We start from the raw sequence: 12,377 nt of genomic DNA on the forward strand, positions 1-12,377 counted from the left end.
GGGTGTTTGAGCTGTTTTTCAGGAATTAGAGCCCCTTGTCCACTTCAGGCTGGTTGAGAGCACTAACCCATCAACTGGGCCTGCACAGATGTCCGATAAGCAACCTTTTGACATCAAGAGGCTAAAAACTCCAGCCTCGGGTCATGCCAACGCTGCCATTTTGTGAACATATGTGCTATGAAGAGGCATGGAGTCTGACTACACTTGTGCAGATCATCAGTTACCTCACCTCTCCTCACCTCCAATCATCTCTCCCCACATTTCAGACCACCTTGCCCCCTTCCCCATAAATATCCCTGAGTCCCCATTTTCAGGGAGGTGGATTTGAGGCTGGTTCTCCCGTTTCCTCACTTGGCTGCCTTGTGATTAAAAAACCCTCTCTCTGCTGCGATCTCGTCGTCTCAGTGTTTGGCTTTCTGGGCAGTGGGCAAAAACGGACCTGGTTCGGTAACACATGTGCCAGACACTGTTCTAGGAGCTGAGGATACAGCAGTGAGCAAACCAAATCCTAGTGGGGAGGAGGTGACAGGCAGCAAACAAAATGAGTCGACAAACAGCGTGTCAGAGGGTGATAAATGCTCTGGAGAAAAATAAAGTGGAGGAAGAGGACACACAGTGATGACGAGGGGGTGGTGCTACCTTACATCACATTTGTGCAGAGCCACGTGGGGGGTCATATGGGGAAGGGCAAAGTGGAGGGAGGAGGAGGGCAAGGACACATCCTCAGGGGCTCGAGGGCCAGCGTGGGGACCTCGTGCTTTCTTCCTGCAGCCTGCAGGTAGGTGAGGGGGGCAGGAGGCACCTGGCAGGCCTGGTAGCAGGGGAGGTGCAAGAAGTGCCCAGGTGTGTCTTTCCTTCCCAAGCATCTCTGGTTTCCTGGGTGACCACAGGGAGGGGGATGCCTGGTACTCTTACTGGTTCTTGGCCCTCTTCTCTGCCATTCAACAAAAGGGCAGATATACGTGTCAGTGAGGCCTCGTGTGGAAAGCCCCCGGCCTGCGGCTCCCCCGAGTTGGAGGTCTCTGCCTCGGTGGGGCCCTGACACCTCCGAGGAGGTGGGACAAGAATGGGGGACAAGGATGTGCTTGTGCAGTGGTGGGTTTTCGGGGAGCTGTGTGCACACTCCCCGTGACTGGTACCTCGCCTGCTGCTGCACTTATGTAACCAGGGCATCAGGAGAACAGCATCTGGCAACTGCACTTCGGAAATCTGGGAGAGGTCCCTGCCAGGCCGAATCAATCAGCGGCCCCTGTGCCCGGGGCAAACACACAGGCTCCTTTTGAAGATCGGATGTGAGCCCCACCCCAGCCTTCACAGACACATTCTTGCATTTTAGAATAGAACACAAACAGACAACCCGAGTCTTAATCTCCAAAGCTGGGGCTTGCAGAGGTCTGGATGATGCTACACCCCACGTTAGATGATTGTTTTGTTTTTGTTACACAAACTTCCTGGGCGGGGACTCCCAGGTCCAGTGGGCGGGAAGAAGCCTCCTTAAATGTGTCCCCTCTAGGCTGATGCTCATTCCAGGAGCTCCAGCCCTGGGAGAGGCTGTGTCCAAGGTAATCCTCTTCCCCCAGGTCTTGTCTTTTCCTTTTCTCCTTAGGTGGCAACATCCATCTGGAGCCTGCACCAGGAGCAGGTCCATCTCTGTGGCTGGTCCTCCCCAGCCTCCAGAATCTTCTCCTGAGAATCATCGGGTTGGGTGCCCCGAGGATCCAAAGCCCACGTGTGGTGGCTCTGCCACACCCAGCCCCGGGAGGTGGAGGACCCAGGATCTGTGGAGCAGGGGCACCGAGGGGACAGTGGGTGAGAAGCCTTGATTCACTCACCTGGAAGACAGCAGAGCCCAGTAGGTAAAGGCGTGAGCAGTGGACAGAGATAGAAGTGGGTTCAGATCCTGGCTTTGCCGTTTGCTAACTTGAGACCAAATACAGAGCATTTGAATGCCTTTCGGCCTCACTTTCCCCATCCATAAAACGGACTCGTAAGGGTTTCTTCTTCATGGGCACACCCGCGGGGATTTTGTGAGGATCCCAGGAAATGATGGAGGGGGAGCCAGCCGCAGGGATGCCTGGGGCAAAGTTGGCACAGGTGAGGCGGGTGGGACATAGGGGTGCGGGAAGGCAGTCCTGGGAGGACTTCCAGCCGCTCCCACTGGGGTGCCGGCGCAATGTTAGATGTTTCAGGCTCCATTAATCTTTGTCATAACCGTGAGGTGGTGCTATTTTGAACACTGGCCACAGAGGATGCCCAGGAAGGCTCCTTCCCAGAGGTTACACAGTTCCGAGTGCAGAGCTGGGGTGCCAGCCCACTCGGTCGCACCCCCACCAGGCTCTTCCGCCCTGGGCCCCCGCCCTTGTGGCCGATGGCCAGAGGCTGCTGCCCTGGTTTCACCGCACAAGGCTGGGAAGGAGAGAAGGACCTTCCTGTAGGGCTGTGTGGCTGGAGTCTCGGTCAGCAGGGGCGCCTGGCCCACTGCAGGCTGGGCCGAGGGGACCCAGTGAGGGGGCTCCCTCCAGGCCCCCGTCACACCTGGGGTGGGAAAGGCACCACCACGGGCACTGCGGATGTCAGCAGGGCCCCTCCCCTCTGTGCAGAAAGCCCAGGGGGGGTGGGTGGTCAGCACTGTGCAGAAGGGCACAGTGGAAGGAATCAGAAACCACTTACTGGAATTCAAGCAGGAATATATATATATATATATATATGTTGTTATATATATTTCACATATATGGTTATCTCCATTTTGTAAAAAAATTACATGTACCATATGTAATAATGTATATACACATATACCATATATACCATTTATATTATATATCATATATACATGTATTTACATACCTAGATAGTATATATATGGTATATACATATATATTATATATGGTATATATAATTTGTTTTTGCAAAATGGAAATAGCCTCGTGGGTTTTTTCCCTGATGTTGGAAGTTACGAAACGTCTGAAAGTGGGTGGACTGTCTCGGGGGGACAGTAAGGAATTGCTGAGGGAGAAGGGAGACTGACTTTCCTCTGTGTTCCCTTTTGTAGCTTTTAAATTTTCTACCATGAGCATGTATTACCTATTCAAAAAGTTAGCAAACACTTTAAAAAATGCAAGCTCATTGCAAAAAAGCCAAAGAGTCCAGAAGATGAAAACAAAGCTCACCCCCACCAACTGTCACTGTGTTGGCGGCTACCCTTCTGGTCTTTTCTTGCATGTGCGCACACACACACACACACACACATGCATACACGCGCATGCCTAGTGTACCGTTGTTCTCTAACTTGTCTTCTTTCTTGTCCCTCGTGCCTGGGACACACCTGGCACAGAGCGTGCCCTTACGAAGGTGCTGAAACACTGCTCTCTCTCTCCTGTGGACCGCAGAATCATCCACCACGCAGGTGCAGCAGAGTTCAGTTAAATGTCTGACGGACATTTAGGATGTTTCCAGCATTTCTGTTACATGCAAACTTGATGAACTTTCTTATTCATGAATGTTTAGGAACGCTGTAATTTCTATAAGCTTCTGAATACGGACCTACAATGTCACAGAGAAATATGTTTTAAAGGCTTTTGCTAGATGTAGCCAAACGGCCCCCAGAAGAGCCATCCCAACTTGCCAGCATGGTTTCTTGTACTGGTAGCAGGCATCCCCTCTACACTTCTGTGCAGACACCTGACGCTCTGCGAGACCTCCGCTGGCCCACTCTGTGTCTCACAGGTGTTCTGGGCACACACTGGTTTAAAAACCAAGCCTGGTTTGGTCTGCAAAGCAACCAGCGCTTTTGAGACCAATCCCTTAGCCAGAAAGGCCGTGCGGGTGTTTTGATACTTGGGTTTTCTATACTCAGCGTGGGTGTGGAATCACACCTGTGCCTTCAGTCTAGTCTGGAAAGCGGCCTGGCTGGGTGTGTGGAGCTCTTGGAGTGTTTGCCCAGGAGCGTCACCAGCTTTGCAAGCAGGTAGAGGTGGGAGTGGGACTTGAGAGATGCCAGGAAGGGCCTGCCCCCAGCACACTGCCAAGAACCCACCATCAACAATTATACCTAGGATCACTTGTCACTGCTTGCTGGCCCTCACTGCGATGTTTGTCATCTGCCCAGGGGGTATGAGAGGGCCAGAAGGGTCCAGACATCTGGGTTAAGCAGCTGAAAAGGCAAAACAATGCCATTTTCCCAGCGCTTCCCGGGGAAATCTTCTTCTTCCTATAAAATTAACGCGGGGGAGGAGCAGGGAGGGTGCTGCCCCCGCAGCCCCCAAGTCTAAGTGACAGGGCAGGAGCCAGGGCACAGCCCCGGGCCCGGACGCGCCCGCCCCCCTTAGAGCCCCTGCTCCAAGGTGCTCTCTCTCTCTCTCTCCCCCCAGGCACCATGAGCAAAATCAGCGAGGTCGTGCAGCGGGCCAGAGCCGCCTTCAACTCGGGCAAGACTCGCCCCCTGCAGTTCCGGGTCCAGCAGCTGGAGGCGCTGCGGCGCATGATCAAGGAGCGCGAGAAGGACATCGCCGGCGCGCTGACTGCCGACCTCCACAAGGTGCTCCCCCCCCCGCCCCCCCCCGTCCCCCTGAGGGCGTCCGGGCCTCCCAGGAGGGGCACAGCTGCGGTGGGACAGCGGGACTTCCCGGCGCCACAGCACGGGGGCAAAGATGGGACAGTGAAAGGAACCGTCGCTGCCTGCGTTTAGGGCACCTGCTGCGCACCTGGCGCTGTGTGTGCCCAGCTCTTTACACAGGACGGCACTTAGTCCTCCAAAAGCTCTGCGAGTGTTGCACCCTTTTATAGAGGGGAAAGTGCAGCCCAATCCCATCGGCTGCCCAGATGGGGCCCACTGGGCTCTCCTTCAGCCTCATTCCCAGCCGCTGTCCCACCATACCCAGTGCAGGGGCGGGCTGCTCCTTTCCCCCATCTGTCTGCCAGTCCCTCCTAGCTTCACTTCCTTCTCTATCCAGCCTGGAGCACGAGGCCACCCATTTCAGCCATCTCCTGTGGACATGACATCCTGAACTTCTGGTCTCCCTGTTCCTCCAGCCTCGGCCTCACCCAGGGCCACCTGGTTCTCCACACTAGGGCACTGCACAGCTTGGCACCGCACAGGGCACCCCACTCTAATGGCATCCTCCCTTCCTCCCATCCCCACGTGGGCTGCTTCATCTCTCAGCCTCTGCAAAGTCAGACACCCCAAATTCTCAAGCTCTTCTCCTTGCTGCCCCACAACTCATCTGGACCTGCTTCCATGCTTCCATCTTGCTTTGGAAAAGAGGCGAGGGGCTTTGGGGCTTGTCCCCCTATGTTTCAGGGCCTTTTGCTGCTGTATTTTTTTAATGTCTCAAGATTTCTCATCTTAAAACAAAAAACAAAGACAACAGGAAAACCCACTCTATTGACTTCACAACTTCTGTTTTGCTCTTCCCAGCAAAGAGAAGACATGAAAGAGCTGTATATTTTGCTGCCTGCACCTCTTCCCTCCTCACCCCTGCATGCTGGCTTCCTCCCCACCACTCCAGGAGGACCCCAGCAGCCCTTGGGCCCACTGCCCCACCCTGCCTCCTCTGGCTGAGATTCTCCTAACTCTCTTTGGTAGCCTCTTCCCTGTACCTTCAATGTAGTCTTCTTAGGGCTCCATCCTGGGTTCACATCTCATTTTAATCTGTAAGTGTTCCCAGATACTTGTCAGCTTGATCCCTTTCCTCCCAATAATCCTCAAATCTAAACCCACTGCCCAGGCCTGCCTCTATCATTCACTGGCCCTCCACTCTGGAGGGACCCTCTGGTACCTCAAACTTGACATGTCCAAACCTGCCTGGGCCCCCGGCACTGGAAGAAAGGGGCCCTGGCAGACCTACCACCCCAATGGCTAATCCTCAGCTCTGCCCAACCCCCCCCCCCCCCCCCCCCGCCATGTGCCTTCTCTGGCCCAGCCTCCAGGCCTGGGGAGCCCACAGTGAACAGCCCCCATCACCCTGACTGCTGACCAACATGCCCACCCAACAGCCCCATGAGGTACAGATCACACTCCCATTTTGTAGGAGGTTAGGAGAGGGAGACAGCTCATTCAGGGTCACAAAGCTAGGGAGCAGCGAGCCAGGACCCACAGGCAGCCCCGGTGACTCCCCACTCAGAGCCCGGGATGCACAGCCCTCACTCGGGGGCCAGTGAGCTCACATGGAGCCCTTTCACCATAGAATGAATGGAACGCGTACTATGAGGAGGTGGTGTATGTCCTGGAGGAGATCGAGTACATGATCAAGAAGCTCCCCGAGTGGGCTGCAGACCAGCCTGTGGAGAAGACTCCCCAGACCCAGCTGGATGAGTCCTACATCCACTGGGAGCCCCTGGGCGTGGTTCTCGTCATCGGCACCTGGAACTACCCCTTCAACCTCACCATCCAGCCCATGGTGGGCGCCATTGCTGCAGGTACCATGGGCTGCGTTCTGGAAGGGGGGAGTCATGAGGGATCATCATCCCTCACTGCAGAGTGGGGCCAGGGCGGCTCAGGCCTGCGAGAAGAGGGATCCTGGGGTCAGCTAATGGTTTGACGCGTCTGTCTTTCACAGGAGGCTGCGGGGGCCAAACTATCTAGCCAGGCCTCCCCCACCCCACCCCCAGCCAGGCTCAGATGTCCACAGAGCCTGGCCCTCCCCGCCTGTGTGGGGAGCTGGGCTGCTCTCAGCTAAGATGTACCAGGCTCTGCTCTCTAACCAGGCCCTGAGCCCTTCTCTCCCCTTGCCTCCCACATCTCAGAGGGGCAGGTGGTGCAGCTGCTGTGGTGTGCGCCGTGTGCGTGACGTGCATGCTGCTGCGGCGTGCGCCGTGTGCGTGATGCGCGTACTGCTGCGGTGTGCGCCGTGTGTGTGATGTGCTGATGTGCGTGCGGCTGCGGCATGCGCCGTGTACGTGATGTGCGTGCTCCTGTGGCGTGCGCGCGTAGCTCTTCTGTCCACTCTTCCGAAGACACAGAAGATGGAGGGAGGGTCCAGGGGTGTTGCTGGGAGGGCAGAGCACTGGAGTGGGGCCACCCGGGCGTGACCCCGAATCTGTGTGCTGTGCAGGGAACGCAGTGGTCATCAAGCCCTCGGAGCTAAGCGAGAACATGGCGACCTTGCTGGCCACCATCATCCCTCAGTACCTGGACAAGGTGAGGTTCTCTTCAGGGCTCAAGGAGAACCGTGTGGGGTCAGGACCTTGGGGGTTGACAAATAGTGAATTCTTGCAGCGAGGGGCCAAGCCCCAGGTGGGGGCGGGAGCAGCTGGCCTCTCCCATTGGGGTGCCCTCCAGCCACTTGGCAGTGGCCGCCTGGGCAGGGTGAGGAGGGGCTGTGGGTTTTTCTGAGCCTCGCCTCTCTTGCCTGGAAGGATCTGTACGCGGTGATCAATGGGGGTGTCTCCGAGACCACGGAGGTGCTCAAGGAGAGATTCGACCACATCCTGTACACGGGGAGCACCGGCGTGGGGAAGATCGTCATGATGGCCGCGGCCAAGCACCTGACCCCCGTCACCCTGGAGCTGGGGGGGAAGAGCCCCTGCTACGTGGACAAGGACTGCGATCTGGACCTTGCCTGCAGGTGCGGAGGCTCGGGCCTGTCTGCGCTGGAGTGGCCATTCTGGCTGCCTTCCAGCTCACAGGGGCTGCAGTTCTGCTCCAAGTGACACAGGCATCGTCCCTGCCCTCAGGGAGCCTGCAGTCCTGGGCAGGATCTGGGGGTGGGTGGGTGACACGTTCCCAGAAGGGGTCCAGGCAGTCTGGGAGGGCTTCCTGCAGAGGACAGGTCTAGCCAGAGCTCTGCCTGCCTTCTATTTCTCATGTACATGGCCCTCCGGGGTGTGGGGGCCCTGAGCAGAGGTGACATCTGGCCACGCAGGGCCCAGGGCGTGAATGGAGATTCACAAAGGCTGCCCCCTCTCGGACATCCACATCCCCCACCGGTCACTGCTGAGGTTGGGATGCGTGGCGCCACGGGCACCCCTACGTGTTCAGGGACGTGGGTCTGCTCAGCCTGGAGTCTAGACACGAGTCCGGGGCTGAGGGAGCCCTCTGGGGGAGAGCTCACAGCTTCTGGCTCCTGCCGACTGACCAGTGAGCCCTCCTCCAGTGCTCGGCCCCTTGTGCGTGATCTCGAGTGAATGGATGAGAGGCTTGTTCCCAGGGAGCCTCCCAGGCCTCTCAGAATGCAGTCTCATCTGGGATTTTCACAGACGCATCGCCTGGGGGAAGTTCATGAACTGCGGCCAGACCTGCGTGGCCCCTGACTACATCCTCTGTGACCCCTCCATCCAGAACCAAATCGTGGAGAAGCTCAAAAAGTCCCTAAAAGTGAGTGTTGGCTCCTGGGGGTGAGGGAGAGGCTGTGAGGCATGGACTTTAGAAAGTACTGGATTTTTTTTTTCAGTAATACACGTTCACTACATAATTTGGAAAAGGTTAAAAAGCATAGAGGGGAAAAGCTCCACCCAGAATCCCGACACTCAAAGATAGTCACTGCTAACCTGTTGGTTTTCCTTTCTGTGAATACGTGTGTTTGTTCCTGCTGTGGTGTCCAGACAGCTGTGTATATATTTCTTCCAAACCACGCTGTCCCGTAGCACTTCATGTGCCCTGAAAGCCGGGGAGCACCCCAGATGTCACGGCAGCCCGGTAGTCCTTGGTGTCACTGAGCCGCTGTCCACTGCACTGGCCAGGCGGTGCCCACGTGTGCTCCCAGGGCAGGGTTGCTGGCCACCTCAAAGCCTTTGGCTATGACGAGGGTCCACGTCCTTCCTGAAGCCTGCCACCCCTTCTCCACAGGAGTTCTACGGGGAAGATGCCAAGAAGTCCCGTGACTATGGAAGAATGATTAACTCTCGCCACTTCCAGAGAGTGATGGGCCTGATGGAGGGCCAGAAGGTCGTCTACGGAGGCACTGGGGACGCAGCCACCCGATACATAGGTGCGTGCGCTCGCCCTTTGGAAGAGCACCGCCTGCCCGTCAGGGCTGCCAGGGTCCCGACAAGTTGGCGGCAGTTGGGCTTAGATACTCGAAGAGCAGACACAAGCCCGTGGTGGGTATAAATTGCTTTGAGCAGTGAGCCTGGGGCAGGTGGGGCTCTTGGCAGGCAGAGGATGGGCACAGCTCCTGGGAAACCCCTCCCCAACCCAGCAGCCCCTCTTCTCACAAGGCCCAGAGAGGGGCATCATCTCCTCCGACCCCTGCGGCATCAGCAGGGGATGAGGACAGCAGAGCCCACAGAGCCCCGGTGTGCGGAGCTGGAGGGGACCCCAGGGCCTAGGCTGGAGGGTCACAGGTGGGGCCCTACCTGGGAGAGTGAAGAGCTCGGGCAGGGGTTCAGGTGGCTGGCAGAGTGTGGTGCCTGCCCCCTGGAGGTGTGGATCCTTAGGCTGATCCATAGTTCTCCCCATGGTCTGCCAGAGTGGAGGCTGGGCGGGGCCTCGTCTCTGCCCCTCTCTCAGCCTCGCAGCCTCGTCTGTAAAGGAGTTGAAGGAGGCGCTAGATGCCTGGACTTGCGGGGCAGGCGGGCGGGGGTCTCAGTGCTGGCTGACTCTGGCTTGTTTCCTGCCTCAGCCCCCACCATCCTCACTGACGTGGACCCCCAGTCCCAGGTGATGCAGGAGGAGATCTTCGGGCCCATAATGCCCATCGTGTGTGTGCGCGGCCTGGAGGAGGCCATCCATTTCATCAACCAGCGGGAGAAGCCTCTGGCTCTCTACGTGTTCTCCCTAAATGACAAGGTGGGCCAGGGGTGCCCTCCTCCCTGGGTCCTGGGGCTCCGGGGCCCAGCACTCACAGGAACAGGATCCAGAGGTGCGCAGACCTGGGTTCAAGTCCAGCTTTACCACTCACTGCTGTGTGACCTTGGGCAAGTCACTTAACCCTTCTGAGCCCCTTTCTCCTCAGCTCTGAAATCAGGACAGTAACATCACCACAGAGATTGAATGAGATGATCATCGACACAGTGCCCTGCACGCAGTCATGGGAACTGTTGCTCTCACTCTTTCCCTACAAAATACTTGACACATGGGGAGAGTGGGGGACCCCAAGGGGGCTCAGGGGGAGCAGACTGTGGCTGGGGCCGTACCTCCACCGCTCAGGTCCTTGAGGCTCCAGGACTTGCCTGGACAGGGTGGGGTGTCGTGGGGTGGGAGACTGAGGCCAGGGCCTGGGTGCTGTTGCAGGTGATTAAGAAGATGATTGCAGAGACCTCGAGCGGTGGGGTGACAGCCAACGACGTCGTGGTCCACTTCACCCTGCACTCTCTGCCCTATGGGGGCGTAGGTGAGTCACCGCCTACCTGCCCCCTGCAGTTGTCCCCTCCCACCCCTGGGCTGGGAATTCAGGAGGGGCCGGAGCAGCCCGGGGCCTCGGGGGCTCAGATTCCCACTAACCTCTCCCGAGTGGGCCTCCGGCCTCGGCCAGCACATCCATCAGCTACGTTTAACCTCAAGACCCTAGAGGGTCCTAAAGGTCCCCTGGTGCACAGGGCCTGCTTCACAGAGGCCCTGAGAGAGGGTACACGGGCCAGATGTCACACAGCCATCTAGTGGCATAGCTGGGATTAAACTCTTCCTGGGCACTCTCTCTGTTGTCCCCAGTGTGGACACCCCAGGGGATGCCCTGGGGATCGGCCACCCCCGGGGAGGCTTGTAGAAGGGGTGTGTGAGGGTTGTGGGCAGGGTCTAGGGGTCTTGGGGCCGCCTGGGCCTGAGCCGGCTCCCCACAGGGAACAGCGGCATGGGCTCCTACCATGGCAAGAAGAGCTTCGAGACCTTCTCCCACCGCCGCTCATGCCTGGTGAGGCCTCTGCTGGATGACGAGTCCCTCACAGCCAGATACCCCCCGAGCCTGGCCAAGGTGAGAGTTGGGGGCTCTCGGGGAGGCTGGGCCGCGGGGAGGACAGGGCCTCACTGCCCTGTGTCCTCCTCACAGATGACTGCTCGCTGAAGCTGCTGCGCCTGGCCTCCCTGTGCTGTGCCCTCGCCCTGCTCTCCAGCTCCCCAGAGGATTGCTCCTGGAGCCCCCTTGCTTCTCTGCGGATCAGTGCATGCCCCCACTCCCGTTCAGGCCCCAAGACCCGCCCCCCCAAGTCCCTGCCCTCTTGCTAGACACAAGGAGACCAATAAAGGTCTTCCAGCTGAGCGAAGGTGTGCGCGTGCTCCTTTTGCAGCCCTCCACCCCCATCCTCTCCAGTCCTCTCCTGCTGTGTCTTCCACCCCACCCCGGTTATCATCCTGACAGCAGTGAAGGCCTCCCCAAAGCCTCTGGTGTTGGGAGACATTTGTCTTCCATCTAGACTTTGGGACGTCAGCTCCATTTCCGGTTGTCCAGGGGGCGGTGACCAAGGAGGCTGAGTCTTGAAGACAAGTGGCTCAGAAAGCAGAGGCCAAGGCACTCCTCTCAAATTTGATTTGGCCTCTAGGGCAGAGGTCCCTCAGTGAGACCACGCAGACCGCTCAGGCAGCTTCAGAGTGCTGCTCCTGGGGGCGGAAGGACAGGAAGCCAGGACAACCCAGGACCCTCCGTGCCCTCGCAGCTTTTCGTCAGGCAGCACTGGGCCCCCAGGGTCTGTCCTCAGGGGCCTGAGGAACCGGGCAGGGTCCAGTGAGGACAGTCTGAAGCAGGGCATTGGTCAGAGTGGGAGCCGAGAGTCACGTCACCTGGCCTGCAGGTGGGTGAGGGCAGGGGGGAGGGGCCCGGCAGGCCCCCTCCTGTGTGGAGCACGACTGTGGCCGGCCGATCTTTGGGATGAATGTGGCTGTGACACAGATTTCATTGTGAGAGCATGGCCAGCCCCCACGCTGCCATCACAGGTGTCCAGGCCCTGCCTTGGGCCCTCACCTCCTGCTGTCCCTCTGTGACTGTGCCAGGTGTCCCTGCTCCCAGCAAAGGCCCGCTCTCCCCTTGGCCCAGGACCCCGCCTCTCCCAGCCGTGCCTGCACCTGACCTTCACTCTCCTCCATCATCAGTACCCCTTTGGTGCTGGATCATTCCTCGTCTCCAGTACCCCACACTGTATTTAGCCCCCACCCAAAAGAACCAAATACAATCCAAAAAGCCCTCAAGCTCAGGGCCGGCCCCGTGGCTTAGCGGTTAAGTGCGTGCACTCCGATACTGGCGGCCCGGGTTCGGATCCCGGGCGCGCACCAACGCACTGCTTGTCCGGCCATGCTGAGGCCACGTCCCACATACAGCAACTAGAAGGACGTGCAGCTATGACATATAACCATCTACTGGGGCTTTGGGGAGGAAAAAGGGAAAAAAAAAGGAGGAGGATTGGCAATAGATGTTAGCTCAGGGCTGGTGTTCCTCAGCAAAAAAAAGAAAAAAGAGGAGGATTGGCATGGACGTTAGCTCAGGGCTGATCTTCCTCTTGGGGAAAAAAAAAAG

General features: G+C 58.0%; 1 protein-coding gene across 3 annotated transcripts; it reads left to right on the top strand.

Moving 5' to 3' along the window:
* Window positions 1-867: 867 nt before the first annotated feature.
* ALDH3A1 (aldehyde dehydrogenase 3 family member A1) lies at window positions 868-11,141 on the top strand. Of its 3 annotated transcripts, none has more exons than XM_087440392.1 (11): window positions 868-1,809; window positions 4,368-4,534; window positions 6,183-6,414; window positions 7,050-7,135; window positions 7,354-7,562; window positions 8,194-8,311; window positions 8,783-8,924; window positions 9,558-9,724; window positions 10,169-10,268; window positions 10,714-10,844; window positions 10,920-11,141. In XM_087440392.1, exons 1-11 carry the CDS (start codon window positions 1,518-1,520, stop codon window positions 10,932-10,934), a joined length of 1,659 nt encoding a protein of 552 aa, XP_087296518.1. In that variant the 5' UTR covers window positions 868-1,517; the 3' UTR covers window positions 10,935-11,141. The 3 variants fall into 3 exon arrangements, with proteins under 3 accessions (XP_087296518.1, XP_087296519.1, XP_087296520.1); XM_087440393.1 differs by having other exon boundaries at window positions 1,732-1,856; XM_087440394.1 differs by lacking the exon at window positions 868-1,809 and adding an exon at window positions 1,817-1,852.
* Window positions 11,142-12,377: the final 1,236 nt, after the last annotated feature.

The sequence above is a fragment of the Ceratotherium simum genome, chromosome 16 (genome assembly GCF_057802395.1).
Source record: "Ceratotherium simum simum isolate JZ-2026a chromosome 16, ASM5780239v1, whole genome shotgun sequence".
Classification (NCBI taxonomy): domain Eukaryota; kingdom Metazoa; phylum Chordata; class Mammalia; order Perissodactyla; family Rhinocerotidae; genus Ceratotherium; species Ceratotherium simum.